General features: G+C 33.9%; 1 protein-coding gene across 1 annotated transcript; it reads left to right on the top strand.

The window, feature by feature from the left end:
* The first annotated feature begins 7,164 nt into the window (after window positions 1–7,164).
* HOS15 (WD-40 repeat family protein) lies at window positions 7,165–18,608 on the top strand. Its single transcript, XM_011071457.3, has 14 exons — window positions 7,165–7,382; window positions 11,191–11,336; window positions 11,430–11,817; window positions 11,995–12,089; window positions 12,205–12,251; window positions 13,669–13,813; window positions 13,964–14,027; window positions 15,847–16,005; window positions 16,133–16,254; window positions 16,430–16,504; window positions 16,759–16,812; window positions 16,907–16,980; window positions 17,866–17,940; window positions 18,135–18,608. The coding sequence occupies exons 1-14, from the start codon at window positions 7,322–7,324 to the stop codon at window positions 18,352–18,354; spliced, it is 1,725 nt and encodes a 574-aa protein (XP_011069759.3). The 5' UTR covers window positions 7,165–7,321; the 3' UTR covers window positions 18,355–18,608.
* The last annotated feature ends 1,024 nt before the right edge of the window (window positions 18,609–19,632 follow it).

Consider the following 19,632-nt stretch of genomic DNA (forward strand, 5'->3'; position numbering starts at 1 on the left):
CCACAATAGCGAAGGTGAGGAGTCGTAAATAGAATCAAAAGACTAAACGACACATCCAAGTTATACTGAAGTCTATAAGGGCATTAGTGTCAGATAGAGTAATAGGCATTGACTTTGTGGGCACAAAGGACAATGTGGCTGATCCTTTGACGAAAGGATTGAATCTGTCACAAGTTCATAAGTCCAGATTGGGGATGGGACTGAAAACCCATCAGTGATATATCTACGACGGCAACCCAACCTTTTGAGTGGGGATCCAAAGAAGGTTCAATGTGGTATCAACAAGTCGTAAGGGTATGTCAGAGCACCAAATAGACTGATACTTTGTATCTGGAGTCTGTCCCCTGAAATTCTGGAAGGTGCTGCTACTGCAAGTATAGTAAGAGATCATCTCTGAATGGGGTCAAGTCTTATAAGACAAGATGCTAGCAGTGCATCCCTGGAGATGCCCAACTAAGTGAATGTCGTTGTTTGGCCGCAACAAAGGAATTGGTTATTCCTGAAAGCATTCATGAACAGGATCGGGACACATGGCCTAAGTGTCAACCCTAAAGATCAACACAAAGCTGGTGGCTTGTTGTTACTGACAGACGTTGTCACACTCACGGCTTAAATTCAAGGCTTAGTTCTATTTAACCTGGTGATAACTGACGTCAGATAACTTAGACAGTGGTTCAAACTGGAAGGTACCATTATTGAAAGCAAGTCATAGAAACTTGAGTTCAAATCTTATGCGTTTGTGGGGGATTGTTGAATTTTGTTTTTAATATTGAAACTCATACATTTGAAAGAGCATTGATGGCCAATTTTTTTAGCATGTTGTTACAGATTTTATTTGGTTGTTTCATGTGGCAATTGAAGGCAATTCATGGCTGATTTCAAATGGGTTTTTAAGGCAATTCATGACTGATTTTAATTAGTTTTTAAGTCATTTTATGGCTGCATTAGTGTGAGGAATGGCCATGCCTAATTAAAGGTCATTCCTCATGCTTGTCAAAACACACAAACATTTGATCAATTTCCCTCTTTTCTTGAAGTCTCTCTTGGTTTCTCTATAAAATATTTTATAGATTTTAACTTAGTTTTAGTAACAAGCTTTTGAGTGTTGTTCGAGGTGTTCTACGGTATAGTGCTAAAACCGAAAGAACTGTAACCGTCTTATCCTGGGAGAAATTACGTTGCACCCGGTGCACTGCTGATACGGGGCGTATATTTTCTTCAAGGCAAGCAGTGATTCTGCGATTTGGTTAAAAATTTACGACTTCAAATTGGACTGAGAATTGTTACGATACAATTCTCATTGTAAGTTTTCGATTTAAATTTTTTGTCATAAATAACGTTTCTAATTGTGTTATGTTATTTGTTCCAACGTGGCTATAATTGCTTTTGATTTCTAAATTCGATTGTACTATTTCAAAACGATGTTTCGATTACTTGAAACCAAATTATTTTTCCAACAGAATATAAAATTGATTTTGATCATATTAGTTATATTTAACATAAAAGGACATAAAGTGCAGTTGAATTAATAAGGATATCAAGTTTGAAAATATTGTGCGTATGATAAACTATTTTACACAAATTAAAATAAATATTAAATTATCCTTAAATTACAAAGGCGGATAGAGTATTATTAACGAGTCAACTGGAACTTCGGACACGGAATAAAGAACTCACACTCTAAGTAAGTATCCAAAAAGAAAACTTCATCCTTTTCGTTTAAAAACAAAATGCTAATTCGACTTTTTCTTGAAAGTATGATGTGGTGTTAGTACAACATCGTAGCTTCTGCAATGCTTGAATAATATGGTTTGGGGCATTTTTTCTATGTGTAATTTTGATCCTGAAAAGGACGGGTTAACTTATCTTTTTTAACTGATAATCATCTTTTGGCTAGTTCAGCCTACTTAGTCCGCCAGACCAATAAGGATCCATCAACTACGCCTTTAGGCTTGATCTTAAGTGCCAAGTACTCACCCTTAATCGGTCGATGAACTTTGTAGAGGAATTCTTATTTTCTTGGGGCATCAGATTTTCACCCATGTTTTCATCACTTAGTCCCGTATTCTTACTTCTATTTCATCCATCATTGCTCATGCAGGGGCATCTCTCTAAAGCAAAACACTCATCTACCAATATAGTTTCACATTGCAGGACAAGAGCGCTTGGTTAGTAACCTATTGCACACTTTTGTAAGGGCAACTACTTCTAGGCAAACTTCCTGATAAATACCCCCACTTAATCCAATCTAAATCAACTGATTTAAACTTCATTATGACACACCTTAAAATTTAGCTATTTTTATTTTGTTTATTATTCTTGGATTTATTTATTTTTTGGAAGATTGTTGCTAGAATTCAATTTTTCAAGCCTATTTACACCCAACCATCATCCCAAAAATAAGAAAACACACCTCATTGAAACTCTAAATCCCATCTTCCTCTGTCCACCTCCTCATACGCGGGAATGAAGAAAAACTCATAACATAAATGTTGGAATAAGTGACCAGAAAGCTAATTGAATTGGCAATTTTTGAGAATTATTCAGCGATTTTTATTCAAGTAATATCGCCCTGATGAATATGGTAAGTATTCATCTTTAGCATATGTATCTGTTGTGCTTACCAATTATGTTAAACATTGGTTTAACGTCACAACAGATGCACACAGACTATTTAGATAACCCATGTAGTTGGGTTGAGCATTGGACGACGGTTTGAAACCAACTTGTGAGGATTGGTCTAAAAGGTACCAAGTCGAAGACTTCGAGATTGAGCATCGAGAGTCCTATTGAAACTTGTACTGAATATTGCACTCATTGGATGACTGCCGTGTTTCATCGGATACAAACATTGAACATCTATGCGATTTCAGTGGGTTTGTTGACAAAGTAGCCAGTTGACTGATCTGACTCGTGTCAAATCATCATATGGAAGCTTTGGAGGCTTGGTTGGTATGACTAGAATTCCCCAGCTCCTCTAGTACAGGAGTAGTCCTTAGACTTGAGGAACCATCACAGTCACGTGCACAAAACGGTTGTATCTTGGATCTGATGGGAGGTGATTATGTCATAGACATGATCATTATAATCTTTGTCTGGTGTAGTCAGATTGTGTAGTGAGGACGGTAGGTTTCAAGAAGAGGATTTGTTCCATGTCAGTATATGATAACGGTATCTCCTATGCACTTGGAAACGCATTCACACCTCATAAATCTGTAGCTACAATGGTTGATCGAATAGGAAATATATGATTTCCTATGTCGAGCAATTAAGCAAAATGCGGTCAAGTATTAAAGCATAGATGTTGGTCTAAGATGTGAACCGGCACAAAAGTCCATGCCCTAGACTAAGGCTGGCAGACGAGTGAGTCGGCTCGCGAGACGGCTTGATTTTGAGCTCGTTTTGAGCTCGAGCTCCTAACAAGCTAGAGCTCGACAGGAGTTGACTTCGCCCCTACTCATAATCACAAGATCAATGATCCCTTGCTTAGCTGGTGGGATTGAAGTCAAAGAGATAACACTTTTTGTCATTGATTACAATTCTCACTTTAATTTTAGTCCCTTAACTTTAAAAAAACAGCACTTTTGATCCCATAAAACTTTTTTGTTAAATGTTTAACAGAAAACATTATGCGGCCGTTAAGTTTTCAAACTAAGCACTTAACAACCACGTGGCATTTTTCATCAAGTGTCTTACTGAAAGACGTCATGGAATCAAAAGTGCTACTTTTTAAAGTTACGATACCTAAGGTGAGAATTATATGACTAATACAACACAATAGTATAAAGTCATTAAGTTACAAGACAAAAAATTTTATTTCTCTTATTGAGGTCTCAACCAAATAGTTGTGTGTTCAAATTCTACTAATGAAGGCATTTAATATACTTTAAATAGAATATATTAAATATTAATATAATTATACGTTGGTTGACTTAAAACTATCAATCTATTTTTTTTAAAAAATAATCCCAATCACAAACAAAGACAAATATAGTTTTTGAGAATTGATCACAAACTAAGCGTGAACGTGAACTCATTCATTATAACAATATGTTTCAGCATGATCACACCCTCATCATTTTTTTGTCTATGAATATATATATATATATATATATATATGGCACATCAATTAGGGTCTACTGTGTAGCGAATTATACCAACAACAATACCATACTTAAATTTAATTAGTGCTGCCATCTCAATCATTCGGACAATAGTTCATCAATTAGATACCAATGTTTCATATATGGGTTTCAATCTTATTAGATTCAAGTCTGAGTGTGGGGTGTGTGTGTGAGGGAAAATGAGAAAAGAAATTAGCGACAAAAACTTAAAGATTAAATATTAATTTTAATATTGCCATTGATGCGTCATAGATTTTTTTGCGACATCATAAGGGTCGAAGGATCTTTGAAAAATTTCTAAGATTATCAGAGAATTATTCAGAGGTTAGCACTCTACGACGCTTAAGTCAATAACAATTTTATTGAAAAAGAGTAAAGAAAAATTGAATTAAAGTAAGAATAATAATAAAGTACATATTTTGTGAAGTTCGAAATATAGGTTCACATAGCCTAAAAATCGAGAAACAATTGAGAGAATAAATGAGAGTTTGAGAGTGAAGAATGATTTTATCCAATGACTATGCAGGATCTATATTTTATAGGCGTGGCAGAACATAGGAGTTGTTGTAGAGTGTCATACGATATTGGAAAGCCGTTTGAGTTGGTTATCATCCACAAAAATTATTTGTGATTTTTATAAATATTGACAGAAATATGACTGTTTTACCAAGTCATGGTAGGTCTGCTTGAAAATTTAGGAATTGGTTACTCACGGATTCCCAGGTCATTTTTCATTAATTTACTCAGAACCGCCTGGTTATTTTTTAGAATGACATGTCCCGATTTGTTGGCAAGCTATATGACGTGTCCATCCAATTATATGGTAACGTGTCCGGCTAGAATGGCTTGTTTGTTAGGCCTGCTAGTTCAGTAAAATATGAGATAAACCTATGGACTCTTCCTCCCTGCTGATGAGCCGACTGAGCTCACACCTGGCTGGGCTGATGTATCTTGCTTGTGGACTTTGCTTTTCTACTGGTAGGTCAGCTAAGCTCGGAGCCAGTTGGAGTGGCCTGTTCGTTTGTTGGCCCGATTCAATATTTTGGGGATGCATCAGTCATAATTATATATATCGAGTAGCAAGAATTCTCTCTCTATATATCTCTTTATTGCCATAATACTGAATTTTATGGTTTAAATAATGCTTATTATTTTGTAAAAGGTGTTATTAGTAAAAATTAATTAATGTAAAAAGTTATGCATAAAGTTGTCACTAGAAAATAATTAGTTACACACATGTAGTAAGTGAAAATTGAAATTATAGTCTTGTAACTTAGATGGAGAGGCATTTTTAGTCCTGCACGAATTGATTTTCACAATTTAGCTCTATAACTTGATAATTTGGTATTTTAGTTATTTTTTCGTCAAATTTGATCGTAAAAATGCATGTGACTTGCACAAAATCTAATCAAATTACAACCAGTCAAGTAGATCAATTTGTTCAAAATAAAAAATATCGATCCCCAAAGTTACGGACAAGAAACGGAAGGAACCTGACGGGGACTAATAAAAAATTAATATTAACAACTTTTTAAATAACACTAAAATATTTATAATTATGTCAAATATCATAAGAGCCCGTTCGAATTTATCCAAATCTTCAAAGAATATTTCTGAAGCTGAATAGTCAATTTGGCTGAACTTCTTCTTGTTGGGTTGGGGATTGGGCCCATTATCTTAATGATGAGGCCTCAACACATTTCTTCAGTTCCAATTCTATTTGGGCCGTCATACTTTACTTGGGCTCCTTTTGGAATCTTTAATTTATATTTGTTTCTGACATTTCACTCTAATTTCAAAATTATTTCCATGTTTTTTTGTTGAATTTGAGTAACTTTTTTTTCTTTTTTGAAGATTTTCAAAATTAATTTTCCAGTTGAACTGTGTGTGTGTTCTTTCCTTCTAATTCTCTTTTGCTGCATTTGGATTATGGATTTTTAAATATTGATAACAAAATCTTTTGGATTTGTTTGGAAAAATTTAAATTTAAAAGAATTTTAATTTTTTAATTATAAATTTAAAATGTATTTTATTGAATATTGATAAAATTCAATTTTTATATGGGTAATTTGAAATTATTTACTCAGATTCAAATCCATCAATGCATCCAAATGTCGCATAAATTTGAATTTGAAAGAAGAATTTGGAAAAAGGATCTTCAATAGTTAATAAACTTTTATTTCTCTGTAATTTTAAATTTAAAGGATTACAAATTCTCTAATTTTAAATTTGAACTATATTTTATTAAATATTGATGAATTTTAAATTTTTCGACATGGATTCATTTGAAATTATTTTTTCAAATCCTTTTCACTATATGAACAAAATTATTTTGATACCTCATATTTTGATATTAATTGTAATTTATTCCATCCTAAAAATGCAAAAGAAAGCAACAAAACCTTTGTTTGTTTATATTTTTTATTTTGTTGTTTTAGATACAACAAAGAGACATTCTTAATTTTTGTTTATATTTTTACAAACATACAATTTTTCAAATTTTAATTTATAATTATTTATCTTATACTAATACAAATTATATAACTAAATAAATTAAAGATTTAAAAACACAACCATATTTTCATCTTTGTGTTTACCTCCAAAAAAAAAATGAAAACAACTTATAAACAAAAACTAAATGAGACCAAAATATTATGACGGTTACCCTTTTAAAAAAAACGGTAAATTAGTATGAGTTATTGTAAATTTTGTCATAATTATAAATACATCCTTATTATTAAAAAAATTATAAATATTCTTTTAAAATTATAAATACCTTTTGATAACCCCTATAACTTTTGATAACCCATTATAGGGGTTTTTGTTAGAATAATTGTAATTTTTAAAAAATATTTATAATTTTTTTAATAATAAGGATGTATTTATAATTATGATAAAATTTAGGGGAGTTTGTTGTAATTTAACCTTTTGAAAAAAAAAAAGAAAAAAATATAAAGAAGAGCCGATTCAGCAAGTCGAGGGTATTTCGGTCATTTATGATACCAAGAGTCTTCGAAAGTAACAGCCGGAAGAAACCCCGTCCGAAATCGCAACGCCCCCCACCTCCTTTCTTTCGCTCACTCCACACTCTCTCTCTCTCTGCCCCCCACCCCCCCTCAATTCCCCTTTCTGACGCCCCAAAGACACACCAATTCACACAGGGAGAAGTTTTTACATGCAGGAGTGGTTTCCTGATAATGATCTCGATAACCTCGGCGGAGTTGAACTACCTCATCTTCCGTTATCTTAACGAATCTGGTATCTCTCGGTTTTGTTCTGTGTATATGTGTTTGTATGTGTTTATGAACTGTTGTTCTGACTTAGGGTTGCCGTCGAGGGTTTTGTACTTCCAATTTTTCGCTGTGCTTCAATTGAAACTGGGTTTGAAATTTTTTTTGAATTGGGTCCAATTGAGCATTTTGTTAGTGTTGGAGAGTTCAATTCTTTCTCCTTGCTGGAATGACCCGATTTGGTGGCGTTTGGAGGCCTTTGTTCTCGAATTCAGTTTGTTTTGTAAGGTTTCACTTGAGAATTTGGAATTTTTGCTCCCCTAACTCAAAAGAGAAGAAGTAAAAAAGTAAGCAGTTGAATAATGGAAGAGAACGTAAAGGAAAGGCCTTGAAACTTGAAAGTGGTGAAAAGATTTAGACTTAAGGTGGATGCAGTATTTCATTAGACCAAAAAGACCAGCTGTACCTATGAGGCCTTTGGATATAACTTTGAGAAACATGTGTTTACTATATTTCAGTTGTGGCGCCTTAGTACTGGTCAGAACTGAAAACTCTGGAAGGTTGCAGAACAGAGAAGTGTATAGGAAGGAAACAAAATTCTTTATTAGTATTAGAGAAATGTTATATATCACTGAAAATATATGAGATACTACATGTAAATGGATCTTAAGTTTTATTAGGAGGCTTCCTGAGATATAAGTGAATCGAGCCTTCAAGAAGTTAAAGGTGCTAGCTAGATTAAGTGCATGTCTTATTTGATTTGAAATGTTCATCTCAAGTCAGTTGAACAGATATTTATTCATGGTGGATTTGAAATTACGAGTAGGAGTGGATATATCTACTCTTGGAGAGCAAGCTTGCGAGCCTAAAAGTGTGTTTCTCTGAAACTCACTGTTCTTCACTGTTTACAAAGTGATTAGGAATCTCGTCAGAACATATAGAATATTATCCAAAGACTACGGCTGATTTATGTAAGGTGTCTTCTAAATTTGCATTAGTCACTGTGATTTTGAAAATGTTATCCTCCATCAACTTCTTGCCTATGTTGATATAGTGCAATATTAATTTGGATTGACCTTTTATTCCTCAACCAGATGAAGGTTCATGAGTCTTTTCATGGAGATGCTACAATGTTATCACAATTTAGAACCAGAATACAAGTTGAAGCTAATGAATCCAGTGGGAAACATAAATCTGACTCAATCTTAATATGGATCACTGTGAATAGTATTCTGCTGATTTGTGCTTCTGCACGTTATTCCCTTTTTTATTTTCTTGTTTAACTTACCAAATGAAAGCATAGATTTTAGTTTATCATAATTGAAAACAATACGTGTTTTGCAGTTTCCTTACGTTCTACACATTGGAATTTAAAGGAGTACATGTTTTACACTTAAATTACGTAGTTTACAATCTATTCAGACTGTTGGAGATTTAGAATAACAAGTTAAACAGATTAAACATTAATGGATTCTGATTGCCTAAGCTTGACTGATATTGTTGTGAAGAAAACTGGAAAGGCTCTTTATATACGTCCCCCTGCATTGTAGGTGCTTAAAATAGATAAAATGAGGTCTAGTCCCCAGAAATATAAATTTAAATGGATAGAAAACAATGAAAGTATTTAGTCCTTGAAAATAAGTAAAAAGAAATATTAATTTTCAGAATTTACATGGCTCAGAAGACTTTACAATTGAAATAATGTGATCAATATGATCATGTTGTCAATATTTTTCTCTATAGGGATTCTTTACTCAAATTTTGCGCCCTGTATAACATTGTTATCAAAATTGTATTGTGGACTGTGTATGTGTTAAGGTTTACGTTCACTTTGCGCTGTTCTCCGAAATAACTCCAATAAGTAAATTAATGGTTCATGGTAAATTTCTTTTTAAATATGATTCAAAATTGAGTCCATCTATAAGTCCTTGGAAGTATTTTTTTTTAGAGATTTGTTTTCAGTTTCATCACTTCATTTAGAGCAATAAGGTTGAGGGTAGCCAGAAATTCAGTTCCAATGAAGTCATTTACACTTCTAGTTAAGTCTCTTGAATTTATTTATTTTGTATTACTGAGATTAGTTGATGTTTGCCTCTGGTTAGCTCTTTTTAAACTCTTAAAGATAAGTCACTTTCAAGTTGTTTGCATATTCAATGTTCTTTTCCTAATGAACATTTAAAACACACGCGAATAAAACTCATGTAAACAATCACCTATTACCCTTTTTCTGAGATTGAGTATATATTCCTTTATCAATATTAACTTGGTTTAATTTATTAAGGTGATATTTTCATTTTCTTTTCAGGTTAGTTGCATTGGATTATTTCTTCTAAAAAGCCTGCAGTCTAAATATTTTATTGAGTATTTTATTCCTTTATTTGGTTTGTACATGCATCACAATCCAAAACCCTTTTCGCTATTGAAGTTTTGGTGTGTTCATTTAAAGCTTCCAACAAATAGATTTCGTTGCAGGAGTGCTGGTACTTTGGGAGTCAAAATAAAGAGTTCCAAAGTTCCCAGTCACTTGTTTTTCCCTAAATGTATCCTCTCGCTGGACTAAACAATACTAAGCATGTCTTATTTCTTGATGTTCAGTAGAACTCTATGATTGTATGATTCTAAGGTAAACAAAAACGATAGATTATTCAAGAAAGATTAATATACGCAAATACGTCTATAATGTAGTTTTGTTATGGTGAGTCAACCGCCACTTATCCATCTATAATTGGGTAATATTTGAATCTCTCTAAAAGTTAATCAAAAAACAGAGAAGAGGTTTCAAAATAGTGCTGTTTCACAGGACTTAAAATATTACTAAGAAACAACATATTCAGAATCGTTGCCTTAGCTTGTTAGAATCGACTTAACTTGCTTGTTCAAGGGAAGAGTAAATATGATTTAATATTTTTCTTCTTTAAAAAATGTTTCTTTTTTGTTTTTATTTTGTTTTTCTTGTGAATTTCCAATACTAGGGGAAAAATATAACTATTGTTTACTTGGATCTGTACTTGTCTGAAGACAGGGGACCCTCAACAAGTGTTTTTTTTTCCTGTGGTTATTCCATGATGTTACTTTTTTGTTATTCTTTTTCTGTAATAGCCAAACGTCTAGCGGTGATAAGTCTGCGTGTCACTGCAACTTGTGGCATTCCTAGAAAGATATTTTCAACATTTCCCTGTGGAAATCACACGAGAAGGTGGCTGAACATTTCTATAGAATATTGTTAGTGAACATTGAAGATGGCAATTGCCATTATAGTTCTAAAATAGATATTTGAAAATGCCACTATAATCACGTAATTGAAATCAGGAGACAACTTCTCCAATCTTGAGCAATACAGGATTCAGAATCTTGTTTCTTCTTCTTCAGATTTCGAATGCATTTACAAATGGTTTCTAGGGTGCATAGTATTACATCTTGCGAGTGTTATTCAAGTCAGTGTTCATTAGTTTTAGTTACTATTGAATATAAGATGTTTTTAGTTGTAAGTCCCATAGATTGTGCAGCCTCTGGAGTCTGGACGTGGTCAATTGTTCCAAGAAATCATACCCATGTCAGAGTGATACTTACAAACTGACAATGTCTGCTACTTTATATTTTAGATAAAATATTTATTCGCAAGAAATTAATAACATGCAGATATTTAGAATGTCCAAGAATAAGTTGTTGTTGCCACTAGGAGAACAATTTGAACATACTTAGATTTAAACCGTGTATTCTCAAGCATTAATTTTCTGTCCTAGTATTGGTGATATAAAGTATTCCGGAATCAATATTTTGTAATTAAAAACTTCCTTTGCATTATTAAGGTTTTATTTGGAATAAATGGTTTTCAGGATTTACGCATTCCGCATTTGCTTTGGGCTATGAAGCAGGAATCAACAAGAGTACCATTGATGGCAACCTTGTTCCTCCTGGTGCTCTTGTTACATTTGTTCAGAAAGGAATTCAATATCTTGAACTAGAAGCAAATCTGAGTAATGTAAGGATGTCATAATTGAATTTCTCTCTTCTGAGTTGTTCTGTTTTGCATGTTGGGAATTTTGCACCCATACACAATTTCTAATATCTCCAGGATGATTTGGACACGGATGAAGATTTCCAGTTTCTACATCCTCTGGATCTTATAACGAAAGATGTGGATGAACTTCGGAAGATCATAAAAGAGAAAAAAGAAAATATTCAGAAGGATAAATCTAAGGGAAAGGAGAAAGAAATTATTGAAAACGGCAGGGAACATGACCGTGGGCTTGCAATGGAAAAAGACAAGGAACTTGCAAGGGAAAAGGAAAATGAAAAACAACAGAGGGAGAAAGAAAAAGAACGAGACAGAGAGAGAACGGAGAAAGAAAAGGAGAAAGCAAAAGGCAAAGAAAAGGAAAAGCCATTTGAGGATGTCAGTGATGTGAACCATAATGGAGATGAGATTAATGGCAGACTTGAGGAGAATGGAACTGATGGAGGTAAGATGTTTTCAGCTTGGTTAATGCATCTTTACTCATCTAGAATGAGGATTTAACTAGAAATCTTGCTAAAGCTATTGGAACTTCAGTTTGTAGTTCTCTTAATGTTCAAGTCTTGCTAGTTGCTAATACGTTCTTGATGTGTAACTTATTCTATGTGTTGATTGATGTTGATAGGGCCAGAGCCAATGGATATTTGCACAAGTCTAGTGTCCTTGCCCTGTGAGATCCCAAATAGTGATGTAACTGTGTTGCAAGGCCATACTTCTGAGGTTTGATAACATTTTTAATCGTTCATCTATAACCACAATAGTCAAGAGATATTATGACAAAATATCTTGATTAATTGGCAACTATACCTTGCTCACGCCCATTTAATCTTCACAGGTTTTTGCTTGTGCATGGAACCCAACTGGATCCCTTCTTGCTTCTGGGTTAGCATCATCTATATAAATTACTTATTTCAGAATGATTGTCTTTGTTTTCTGTCTGTTCTAGAGTTTGATCCTCATTTTTCTTTTTCCCTTTGCATGATATCTCAGAAAGTTTGCATTGTTTTGATTCCGAAAAAGTGAATTGAACAATCTTTTTAATTTGATCAAATTTTACTAAATCAACGGTATACTTGTCCTTGTAATACTTGCATCCTGGTTGTACATAGAAATAAATTTTTACATGAGCTCTAACCTCTTTAAACATAAGGGACCATGTTACAGAGGACCTATTAGCATTAGCATCATTATACTAACTACATTTCATGATCAATAAATGTTAGTAAGGATAGACTATGACCTAATCTTCCTTAGTAAACAAACTCAAGTATTATAGTTTTCTTTCTCATCTAGCATGAAAATAGAGTTCTTTAAGTTATAGGCCTTGAGTTTATATCTGCAAACAAAAAAGAACAATGCAAAATTAGAGATACATTAGAACATATAGGGTTGTGAAGTCAGAAAGGGAAGATTCTACTCTCCTAGTAATGCTTTTCTATTCCGTTTCTTATTTTTCAATAGTCATCTGCCTACCTCTTTGACAGGACCTGATTGTTTGATCCCTGATGTCTTTGTTTTCTAGGATAATATGAATATGTCTTTTCAATTTTGAGCATACATCATGATATTCTTGTTCCTCCTTCTCGGCGTCTCCAATAACATCCTGGTTGGTATTCGCTTGTCCTCCAGCAAAATGGGAAGGGACTGAAGAATCCACTTTACCTAATGTAAAGTTCTTTAGGTCACTATTTAGTTATTGCCATGAACCTTGGGAAAAGCATCTTCCAAAAACTAAAACAGTATCTTTATCAAGATATATAGGTTCCCAAGTTTAATTAACCAAAAGAACTTGATATCGTCACTAGAAATTGAATCTGACAACTAGAGTAAACATGGCTTGTCATTATCGAATATTTCTTGCAAAAGTAACAATCTAAGATGTACAAAATAACGCTAAGTTAACATGTAAAAATCAGCTTATGTTCATTGATTGTGGCTAATTTATTTCTGGGGGCACTTAATGCATCATTGCTTTCTACCAAAACTCCATGTGTGGTTTCAAGTAAACCTTGTTGGATCTTCATGTTTTCTCGGCATCTTTGCGAACATACTTAACCTTCTTTTGCACTTCTGGATTTTCCTTTTCGCTTTTCTTCTTAGACTGTTCAGTAGCATGGGATATGGGATATCTTCATAGTTTATATTGACAAAAACTTTGCATGGTTCAGGCCGTTGATTTAATTAATAGTATATTTTTGGGATACTTATATTCATGTCTGTTTCGTGCATGGTCCTTTTCAAATTTTGTTCTCTTAGTCTTAGTTCAAGTTCTATAATCATTATCTTCTCATTTCTATAGATCTGGAGATTCAACTGCTAGAATTTGGAACATTGATGGACCATCTAGCTCCAATATGGAAAATGGGCCTTTCAATGTTGTATTAAGGCATTTCAAGGGTAGAACAAATGAAAAGAGCAAGGATGTGACAACACTTGATTGGAACGTGAGTTTTCCTATGCTCCACAGTATCTTCTAAGCGTTTGAATACTTTTCTAATTCTTCACCAATGTCCTCGCTTCAGGCTGGATATTGTCAATCTGTTACCTAAAATGATTTGACATTATTTTCCTACCATAATGTGATTTATACATAGGCTGAGGGAACCCTGCTTGCTACTGGTTCTTATGATGGCCAAGCAAGGATATGGAGTAGAGATGGTAAGAATTGTTCTTAATGTGGTAAAAAAAAAAAACTCAAATCTCTTTGATGCTTGTTATGCTCTTAAAATCTTGAATCTGATGACACAAGCTAATTTGTTTCAGGATATGATATTTAGCAAACTATTGGTTTTATGAATTTAGTCAGTTATTATTTTGTGATGATATTTTGTGCTTGAAGTTTCTCTTAATGAATATTTTTCTTTGTTTCTAAAGGTACTGTTCTTATGCCCTTTTGGATAAATGTTCTGAATAACAGCATAACAAATGCTAGTGCTTTCAAATTTCAGGTGTAAAATTGTCAAAAATCTAGTGAGGAGTGTTATAGTTGTATGCATTAAATTTTAAAAATAAAAGAAATAGTTTCCTCTACTTAGTTTTGTTTTAGTCTGCTCAAGTTCATTGAGCATCTCGAGTTTTGAGGATTTGCAGCTACTATGGAGTTCAAGCAGGAAAGTGGAGAGTCTTACACCTTCTTGAATTATGGTGTAGCAATGGATGTGGAATTATCACGACTGAATCTTTTCTCCATAGTTGTTTATTGGGTTGGTTACAGGCGAAGTGACAAGTGTGGTCACGGCTGTTCTTTTAGGGGGGTTCACTTTTTCTATCTGGTTGCTTCAATTTACAAAAGTGCTGCGTGCGGGTTGACATGTGTAGATTAGGTACCACTTTGGTACATGCGTATTTCAAGATCAAGTGCATACAATGCATATGGCATTATCAAGACTGAATCTTTTCCCCTAATTGTTTTTGTGTTGGTTTCTGGTGAAGTGACATAGTGTTGTCAGGGCTGTTCTTTTAGGATCATTCACCGTTTCTGTTTGTCTTCTTCAATTTACAAAAGTGCTGAGTGCGGGTTGATGTGTGGCTTATGGACCTTTTGGTTAGATGAAATTTTCAAGATTGAGTGCATATGTCTTTCATTGTGAAGTAGCTAACAACTGATTATGTCATTATGTATGAAGAAGATAAACGCTGACGTGAGAGCAATTCAAACTGGATGTGGGATGGGAGATTAATTAAGGAGAGGGAGTATTATCAAACTTATGAGTGGCTCTTGGACATGTAATGCTTATTTGGAAAATACATTAAGTAGCCTCACAGGTGGCTACCTTCCAAGAAGGAAAAAGTTGTAGTTTAGTTCTTTACTTGCATATTTGATGGAACAAATGCCTTCCTCAATTGAAGGCTTGCTGCTATTGTAGGGTTGTGTCTGAAAAGAGAGTGGATCTGGATTCTCTGTATAGTGTGCCTCTGCTTACGGAGGACAAGACTATTTCATGGAGTTGGAAGTTTACCAAGCAATGTGGCTAGTAACTTTTGCAAAAATCATGCATGTGGAATCAAGAACCATCATTAAAAATTGTTGATTGTTTGTCTTTCGTCAATAAGCAAAACTGGTGTAATATTGAAAATTAAATCTTATTCATCCGTTTGTATGGCAATGCCCATTCTGGTGATTGAATATTAATCAAGGTGTGAAAGTATACTTTTTAAGCAAACGAAAAATCATTTTCAGGTGGACAAGTAATGAGTTCGTTACAGTGAAATTGGAAAAGCACTTGGGCCATACTAAATTGGATGGGCATGTTGTTCACAAATTTAAAATATACAGAATAGTTGATCTTCTCATGACAACCTTGGCAATCTGTATTTTTATATAATTTGAGAAGCTAGATCAAAAGTTTCAGAGCCCTTTGCTCAGCTATGGAATCACGTTTTGCTGCAGTTGAAATTTTTATTGCACCATAATTTTGGGGTCAATGCTTATTGCTCAAGTGCATCGCATGCTTACATGCTTTCCTTTTTTATCCAGGGGAGTTGATCAGTACATTAAATAAACACAAAGGGCCAATTTTCTCTTTGAAGTGGAACAAGAAAGGGGATTTTCTTCTTAGTGGAAGTGTTGATAAAACTGCAATTGTATGGGACGTTAAGACAGGCGAATGGAAACAACAATTCGAATTTCACACAGGTGGTTTTGTCCTGCGTGCTCCCTCTTTACACTCAAGCTTCTTCTAATGCATGTTTGTCAATCAAAGCAAGTGTGAGGCACATTTGTGTTTAGAACTTCATTAATTGTATGGTTTTTTTGGTTGCAGCTCCTGCCCTTGATGTTGATTGGCGAAACAATGTTTCATTTGCTACATGCTCCACTGATAGCATGATATATGTCTGTAAAGTCGGAGAGAATCGACCAATCAAAAGCTTCTCAGGACATCAGGTTTGTTCCAGTTCTTACATTCTGCACCACTAAAATTTAACTTTTGCAATATTAAGCAGCTAATTTGAGAAACACACAAATCTTCATGCTAGTGTTAGAATACCATCTATCTTCTAAAATGCCTTTTCTACTTCTATAACTTCATTTGTGTTAATATTTGAATGTGCTTCTTCAGGGTGAAGTTAATGCCATCAAGTGGGACCCAACAGGCTCCCTTCTGGCATCATGCTCTGATGATTCTACAGCAAAGGTGAGAAGAAATTTTGGTATACATGGAGTTGCTGATGTTCAGTCAGTGTAATTTATGAATTACCATAAGTAACCTGATGCAGTTTTTTATGAATTATACTTGGTAGTGTATATTTAGTTCTTTTTTGGATTATAGCCTTTTAGGCTTCTCTGGAAAAGGATAATGTAGGTATCTATATAATACTAATATTTGTCATCGCATTTTAGTTGAGTTTTCTAGTATATAATTGGTGGTTATTATTGATTACGATGCAGATATGGACGATGAAACAAGACACTTGCCTGCTTGATTTGAGGGAACATTCCAAAGTATGAAATCAAGCTTCTGTAATTTTTTTGTCGTTCTGTCTTTATGCCACGGGGCTGTACATTAGAGTTGCTGACATGTATATACTGTTTTCAGGAGATATATACTGTGCGATGGAGTCCAACAGGGCCTGGGACCAACAACCCTAATCAGCAACTGGTGCTGGCAAGGTGATTATTGTGCAAGATCATTATTGATTAGTTGCCGCTTGACATTAATTTTATCTTTTCCACAAGTCCTAACATGCAAGCAACTATTCGGTGAAGGCAGAAGCTAAAGAATATAAAACTGAACTTAGCAACAGATATGACAACCTAAATTCATAACTCCCTGTTGCGTGGTGAAAAGCCCTTGTAAGCCTGTCTACCACCTTAAAAGATGTTATGAAAGTAAGGGTTGTAGGTGGACTCTTTCTAAAGTTTGGGTCAAGAAAATAGATCTCTCGCATTGATAAATGATTCATGGTCAAAGATGAAGCAAACCCTCGTTGGTTGCAAGTATGAGATGCTGTGGCTCTCTCACAAGGAAGATGTTTAGCTTTGGAATCTTCGGGGTCTGACAAGTAGTGCACAGTTACAAGGGGTTTTTGGAGATGCTTGTTCATAAGAAGCTTCAGAGTTCAGACTTGAAACCTAATGCATGCTTGATTGTTTGGTAAAGGACCAACTAAAATTGTGCATCATCATATAGAGTGATTGTTGCACTGTGCTTTGGGAGATATTAGCTTAATTAGGTGGGTGCATTGGTAGAGAAGGTTTCTGTCTGTATGAATGCTTCCATATCAAACTGTTAAGGTTGACATATGAAGAGTATTGTCTGGATGAAATAGCTTTAAGGTCTTATGTCATATTTGCCATGGTGATATGTTATTGTGATTGAGTATTGCAAACAACATAAAATTACTTATCGACAATCAGACAAATTACAAGAAAGAGAATGGAAGACAGAAGTTTTTAGCCGAATGCAAGAGATGATATTGTAATGAAAAATACTCTGTTCAAGAGTTAGTTACTTTATGTCTCCTGTATCTCATTCTCTCATCTTTCTCTCTACAGTGCATCCTTTGATTCAACCATAAAGCTATGGGATGTAGAAGCCGGGCGTCTTCTGCACAGCTTAAATGGCCACAGGTAGAAGCATATACAAATTTGTTGATCGAATAAAGCATAAAAGCATATTGGTAGAAACTGGTATCTGCTGAACTTCAGTGATCACCTTGGATGGCAATTATGCTATTACGCATGGCTCTATGGTGAAAAATATGGTCATGTGAGTCTACTCTTTTCTTTTGCTTACCTCTTCTGTTTTAATAATTTGAACCCAGGGATCCAGTTTACTCTGTTGCATTTAGTCCAAATGGCGAATATTTGGCTAGCGGATCACTAGATAAATGCATGCACATATGGTCCGTGAAGGAAGCTAAGATCGTGAAGACATTCACCGGAAATGGTGGGATCTTTGAAGTATGCTGGAACAAGGAAGGTGATAAAATTGCTGCTTGTTTCGCAAACAACGTTGTGTGCGTCTTGGATTTCCGAATGTAAAGATTGCAAGATTCTTTTGTGCATTGGGTACCATAAATTCTTACTGTTAGTACAGGCAATGGGTTTGGGTGATGCTAACGTAGTGTAGGCCTTTGGTTTCAGCTCAATCTGCTGTTAGAATTCATTTTTACACCTTTCGAGCATTGAAGAAACTGGAGCTAAAACCTCTTGTATGGCTATTTTGTGTAAATTCGTAGTACTGTCCTAAATAGGCTTCATGGATCGTCATTTTAGGAAATTTTAATTTGAGGACATGGTCTGCGTCGTCTTTTTTATCCTGCTTTTTTCCTTAACTAATTGAAAATGTATATGTGTTGCCTGTGTTGGATTTTTTCCTATTGTATGATATTAAGTTCATGTAAAATCTTATCAAATGTAAAGTTCGAATAATTTAAAAAATATTTTAAATTATAAGTAAATAATAAATAGATTTAATAGTATTCTATGCAAATACTTTAATTTATATACTGAATTATTTTTCTATGTAGTTAAGCATAGGATATTGAAATTGCATTTTTGGTTCTTTATTCTTAGTTCATTTCTAAAAGGGATAATTACACTTCCGTCCTCTGAGTTTGATGCAATTACATGTAAATCTTCTGTGGTTTGGAAAATTACATCTAGCACCTCTGGTATTTGCTTTTGTCTAACAAATAAGTCTCGTCATTAAAAATTCATCGAATTTGTCAATATTAATAAAAAATCAGAGAAAAAAAATCAATATTACCTCCGACGGACTTATTAGCAAGTCAAATAAATTTGTTTATGATCAAATTACCTTCATACGTTTTAATGTGTTAATACATGTAAGGATGTATATCTTCACCGTTAAAAGAGTAGTTTAGTTCGAAAAAAATTATTTGACTTGCAATAAGTTAGTTTTAAATCAATCAAGGGTAAATATCAATTTTCGTTCATTTTTTTTGTTAATATTAGTAAACTCAATGAACTTTTACTACATGAAAGACTTATTTGTTAGACCGAAGCAAACTTCAGGAGTGCTAAATGTAATATCTCAAAATAGAAAGAATTTACGTATAATTACACAAAATTTCACAGGAGGGAAGTGTAATTATCTCATTTCTAAAATATTGAAATAAAAGTACTAGGCACTTTTGAATACTTTTTTCTATTCTAATTGTAATCTTTTTCTACTTTTTTTAAGTTATTCTTATTAGAATTATGATTATAATAAGGATAAAATACACTTTGCCCTGCTGAATTAATTTTTATGTAACATTTATCCTCATAAACTAATAAATGTAATATTTACCCCCT

Source organism: Sesamum indicum, linkage group LG2 (genome assembly GCF_026168435.1).
Source record: "Sesamum indicum cultivar Baizhima isolate 11 linkage group LG2, ASM2616843v1, whole genome shotgun sequence".
Lineage (NCBI taxonomy): Eukaryota > Viridiplantae > Streptophyta > Magnoliopsida > Lamiales > Pedaliaceae > Sesamum > Sesamum indicum.